The following is a 5,834-nucleotide window of genomic DNA, read 5'->3' as shown; positions in this document are numbered from 1 at the left end:
GTTTCTAGATTTGTATGGTGGAGATGGGAATGCTCACAGAATGTTGGTCAGAATTGAATTTTTCCAGTTTGGTGGGGAGATGGAATCCTTAGAGTCAGGTGTGCGGTGTTGAGCAAGACTGCTTTGCATCATTGAAGAGATAGGGACTCTGGTCTCTGATCATCCACTCACCCCTCCATCTACCCTTCTCTATCACACCCTAGTGCCAGGAGGCTGAGTTGCTGAAGCACCTGGCTGAGAAGCGGGAACACGAGCGTGAGGTGGCCCAGAAGGCCCTGGAGGAACACAACAACTTCATTCGGCTGGCCAAGGAACGCATGGAGCTGCGCATGGAGCACAACAAGGAGAAACGGGAGGCACACCTGGCCGCCATGCTGGAACGCCTGCAGGAGAAGGTAGAGTTACACTCAGCTGATACCCAAGGCAGGATTGAGGTCCATTCCATTTCAATTCACTCAATACAGGAAGTGCATTGATGAACATTGAAATGGAATTAACCCCAACCCTAACTCTATCTCCTTTGTCTTTTGTTTGTTTTTCATCTGTCATGGATAATATCATCAATATTCTGTCAGAATAGTTCTATTTGGTTAAGATATTTTCTTTTTTGTGATGTTAAAGTTCAGAGTGCTGTGTATTACCTCTATGTAATGTAGCTGGTTTGAGAAACAATCAAGACACATTTGAGATACACTCTACTGACTAGTCATCCATAGAATATCATTACCTCTGACCATTATTTTGTTGATATGAAACGGACGGGAAGTCTAAAGAGTGGTGTCTGTGTTTCTCTCTTTCAGGACAAGCACGCTGTGGAGGTGAGGAAAAACAGAGAGCACAAGGAGGAGAGCGGGTAGAGAGAGATGGAGACAAAGAAAGAGAGCCCGTGGTGCCTCTGTTTTGTTGCGTGAGAATAGGAGGGAAGAGAAGAGACAAAATAAAGAGACTAGGTTCTTAAAATGGACATGGGATTTGTTTGACAGACGAGAATCCACAATGATGGAGTTGAAGTAGGAGAAGTGCACACAAGGCGGTTTCCTGGAGAGACAGAAAATCAAGTTGTAGTTTTGTATTGCGCTTGAGTGTAGTGGAGTATAAGAGCACTATGCATCATTTAGTAGCTAATTACACCTTCTGTAGGCTTGGTATTTATAATAGACTTTGAACACATCCTTATTTGCAAGAAGTCTTAACATAACTTACCTTCTTAAAGTTCTGTTCATTAAAATCACTGACACATATACTTCCATTTAAAGCATTCTACACGTCATGTTTGTTACACTTTTCACCACTTTTTGGCATGTTAGCTTATGTACAGTACATAAATAGTCATTGAATGGGATACTGATGCTACCGGCTTCGCAATTTATATCTTTTTCAAATAGGAAAGCTCCTTGATCTGAAGTGTTAATTATCTCCGTCTTTATTCTGTAGTCAATGGCTGTTGTGTTTCACTGTGGTGTGTAGTGTAGTGTTAATTGTGCACGGCTAGTTTCTTTGGTGTTTCTTCAGACATAGTAGATTTGATTATTAGGGGAATAGACTGTTTGCACTAATATGTACCAGTTACAGATGTATGTGATGTATCACTCAATATCAATTTAAAAAAGTACAACATCTGTATAAGAGACCCTTGTTGTTTGTATGCTTACTTACATGTGCACTAGTCACCTGTGTGCGCTTGTGTCTTATCTAACTGTCCTATCTCTGAACTCTGTGTTGTAGGTTTCATGACGGCCTGATCACAACACGAGCTGAACTTATTTTGGAAGCCATTTTGAAGGGCGTTCGCCAGCCTGTTCAGACTGTAGCCCTCTGGGTTCAGTCGTTTGGAGAAATGACTGAGACTATGAGATTCTAATGATGACACATGAGAGAGGTGCTTAAGTCAACGACTGAAGCGGATTGGTCAGTGTGCCCTGTTTTAGGAACTGATCAGTACAACAAAAAAGATATTAAAAGATCGAGCTGAAACCTATGACAAAGGATGATGTCATTGCTACCTTCTTCAGTGTTCTGCTCAGGATTCTCTCTGTGCTTTGCTGACGTGCCAACAGTGCCAACGGTGGGTCTGAGTGTGAGTGTGAGCGTTTCTGTTAAGGATGAGCGTGAGCATGAGTGTGTATAGTTCAGTAAAAACACTTTGATATCACACATTTTGCTTTGAGCTCACACCTGCAGGCAAGGTTTTAACTTAAATGTCCTTATGAGTTTGGTTTGTAAACTTGAGTCTGTTGGAGCCAAAATCATTGTAAATCTACTGAAGCGAATGGAGGTCAGGGAATGATGTGGCTGCTTGTTGATGTACAGAAATGATGCTCTATTTTAGATGCCAAAAGAGAATTAAAGGAGTTCTGTTTTGAATTGATCATGTGAATTTCTTTATTCAATAAATACCAAAATATCATCCAATACATTAAATAACCCCAAAATAAATAGAACCACATACTGAATAAATACATAATTAATTTTGTGCTTTAAAGCTCAATAGAAAATATATCCATATTTGACTATTCAAATTGATCTTTCAATGACATAGAGCCAAAGCTCCATAAAACGAACACACAAATACTTTCAATGAATGTGGGGATCAAACCTACAACCTTGGTATTGCCAACACTCACGGCCCCACCAGCTGCACCGCCAGGCTTGACCTCTGATATCATTACTGTTGGTGCTCAATGCTAGGCCTGACACAGGTACAGCCCACCGCGATGATCTTTGACTCCAGCCGGTAGTAGTATCTGTCCACGCTCCCCATCATCTTCCTCAGGACCAGGATCTGGTGGTAAATGGGTTTGGACTCCAGGCTCCTGTCCTCCTTACCCGCGACGTTCAGACAGCCCTCCAGAGAGCACCTGACCTCTGAGATGGTATGGGGAAAGCGAGACTCATCATAGGTGGTGCTGGAGAGACAGAGAGAGAGGAGATAGAAAGAGAAGGGGAGAGGACAATATTAGAGATCACAATGAATTCAACAGAGTACAGCTGAGAATTCAGACTTTTTTTAAGCAAGCTTCCTAAAGGTATGAAAGGCATATAGCATTTTCTTATTTTATTTTATTCCTTACTCTGTAATTGTTCTTAGGTATTTTGAAAGGCTCAAATAAAATGTAGTATTATTATTATTTTGAAAGGCATATAAAAATATATATATATTTAAAAAAAATAATGTCTGTGTGTATTGTGGTATTTCTATTGTGTCTATGTAAGCTCGTTGCAGGTCCTCACTTGGTAGTCCATGGGGAGATCGAGTGGTTCCCAATGGATCTGACGGGGCGGGAAGGAATCAAGTTGCTCGGGTCCAGGTGCAGGGGGACAGTTATTGTGTTTGGAGCTGAAGGCTCTACAGGCTTCTTGTGTCCCTGAAGGTTGTTCTGTGAGCGTCTCCCTGTCATCCCTGGATGGACGTGGGGGGCTGCCTCTGCACCCATCATCATCATCACCAACAACCCCATTAAACACAGCACCTGAGGAACAGAGGGACTGTTGGTGGCCTGGTATCACCTCTGAATGTAGGCATATATAGGACAGTTTTGCTAAATGTGTTGCTAAATATGTTTGTTGATTTACACTATGAGCCAGGCAAATTCAACAGCAAAACACAAAACATCCTCTTTACTCTACTATGAACCCATTAAGGGAAAATGGATAATCAAAATGACAGAACTGAACTTTAAAACAATTTCAACTTCTTGCTCAGCAGATACAGACACCAGTGGCAAACTCCGCTGATATCTTGAAGATACTCAAGTAATCACTTACCATCAAAAAGTGTACGTTTGAAGTAGAACTCATGATTTGTTTGTTAGTCTTGTCGTCCTCAGTGGAAGGTCGTTGCTGTGTTGTAGTCTTGGTCTGGTTGTCTGGTGGTCTGGTTGTCTGGTTGTCTGGTGGTCTGGTGGTCTGGTGGTTTGGTTGTCTGGTTGTCTGACAGTGTTCTGCTCGTCTTTTTCTGCTGTTGTGTTCTGGTTCTGTTCAAGTTGTCTGAGGTGATGCTGTAGGTTTTATACTGTAGTGGCTGTGTGCCTACTCAGAAGTTTCACTTCCTGTGTTGCTGCGATTGCCTTTCATCCTCTGCTTAATGCTTACTAGCTAACCACACAGCGTGAAAAGTAGTGCACGTAGTTACTGCTGTCATCTATGGAAATCTTGGTAACACTTTACTTGACACCCACCGTCATAAAACGTTATGGCACTGTTGTAACCATGTCATAATATGTCATAACAGCTGACATAACTTGTAATAAACTGTTTTAATATGTTCATAATACTGTCATGACACAGATCTTTAGACCTGTTGTGACATACTGTATATTGCGTTATTTTATGACTGGTTATGACACAAACCTACATAAGAGTGTCAAAACCAACAAAACCTACCACACAAGGCAAAACATTGCTTTACACCATAGCCTACGTGTCAACATTATGTTTATGTCATATAAAAAAATATTAATTGACCATATTCAATTATCACTGTAATTGCACATACCCCAATGCTCTGTGGCTGATGACTGGGATGAATGCAGTAGCAGGAATCAGGAGCAGGACAAGACACCCTCTTTTTGACTGATGATTGACATAAGGGCATGTACATGATAGACCTATCTGGCTTATATGATTATATGATGGTCATAATACTTAGTCCAATTAAAGTGACACAGGATGGTCATAATGCTTCATGACAGTGTCATAAAGTGTATTTCCTACAGGTTATTTAAAATATGATGAAAGAAAACATGACTGTAAATAATTCATTACAACAACAAGAAAGGATTTAAGAAACAAAGTTGCAAACAAAAGGGAACTTCTTGGTAGGGAAACATATTATTTGAATAAATGTGGGTTTTGACACCCTTATATAGGTGTCATAACTAGACAGAAAATAATGCAATTATTATGATAGTTTATGACAAGTTATGTCAGCTGTTATGACATATTATGACATGGTTATGACTGTGTCATAATGTGTTAGAATACTGAGTGTCAAGTAAAGTGTTAGTGAAATCTTATTGTCATATGTTGGGAATTTCAAGTCGGTTTTGGTGTCCGTAATAGGCCAGATAACTTTGTTCCATGACAAAGTCATTTTCAAAAGATTGTTAATGACAAGTATTATCATTATTATCGTTAGTGTTATGTAGGGCTCAACAATGTGTTTGCCAAATCATTTGATACTGACATTAGCCAGCCAGCCAGCCATAGGAAGCTGTATGGTTATGGGCCAGATCGTGTCAATAGTTCTGATAGTTATGAAGATGTATGTCTATGTCACAGCAACAGTATGTCAGTTTAAACAGCCATTGTCAAGCCGTGTGATTGTCATGGCCATAGGAGTCTACTGACTTTTTTGTTGTTGATTATATTATATTAGATCAACTCAATTAATTTGGTAATGTGCTTAAAATGATGTGTGTGGCAAACTGTGTGCTTAAACAATGTGATTAAAATGATGATGTGTGTGGTTAATGTTTTTCTGCAATTTGATATCAAAATCTTTGTGAGATTTTCACTGTCCTGGGAAAATAGCACACACAAAGTTAAAATCGTATCCTAGTAATAATACAACTATATGTATATAGACACTGCACACTTCCTCACACTTGATACTCCCACGCTTCAACAATCAGAACCCAATAGAATCAGCAACTGGCCTGGATTGTCATGCCGATCATTATGTAACCATGGGTTCAGATAGACAGCACTGTGAGTTTCCATCCTCACATTTCTTGCCTTGTCATGGCTTTGTATTTTTCCTCTTGAGATGATGAACATGATGAGATGATGAACATGATATCGAGACAATGCGGTTACATTTTGTATTATTGGCA

At 40.0% G+C, this 5,834-nt stretch overlaps 2 protein-coding genes across 2 annotated transcripts in view; one reads left to right on the top strand and one right to left on the bottom strand.

Annotated features, from left to right (window-relative positions):
- The window catches only part of stmn4l (stathmin-like 4, like), a 5,038-nt gene extending 2,676 nt beyond the window's left edge, over positions 1 to 2,362 (top strand). Inside the window, exons 5-7 of the mRNA XM_039008996.1 lie at positions 204 to 395; positions 801 to 818; positions 1,726 to 2,362. Coding sequence (XP_038864924.1) covers positions 204 to 395; positions 801 to 818; positions 1,726 to 1,734 — 219 coding nt within the window. The 3' untranslated portion in view covers positions 1,735 to 2,362. The remainder of the gene's footprint in view (positions 1 to 203; positions 396 to 800; positions 819 to 1,725) is intronic.
- Positions 2,363 to 2,594: 232 nt separating this feature from the next.
- On the bottom strand, positions 2,595 to 3,798 carry il17a/f1 (interleukin 17a/f1). The gene is made up of 3 exons (XM_039008998.1): positions 3,766 to 3,798; positions 3,232 to 3,470; positions 2,595 to 2,906 (listed from the first exon to the last, which is right to left on the bottom strand). Exons 1-3 carry the CDS (start codon positions 3,796 to 3,798, stop codon positions 2,666 to 2,668), a joined length of 513 nt encoding a protein of 170 aa, XP_038864926.1. The 3' UTR covers positions 2,595 to 2,665.
- Between the last annotated feature and the right edge of the window lie 2,036 nt (positions 3,799 to 5,834).

This window comes from Salvelinus namaycush, chromosome 15, assembly GCF_016432855.1.
Source record: "Salvelinus namaycush isolate Seneca chromosome 15, SaNama_1.0, whole genome shotgun sequence".
Lineage (NCBI taxonomy): Eukaryota > Metazoa > Chordata > Actinopteri > Salmoniformes > Salmonidae > Salvelinus > Salvelinus namaycush.
This window is presented reverse-complemented; position numbering and strand designations above follow the sequence as displayed.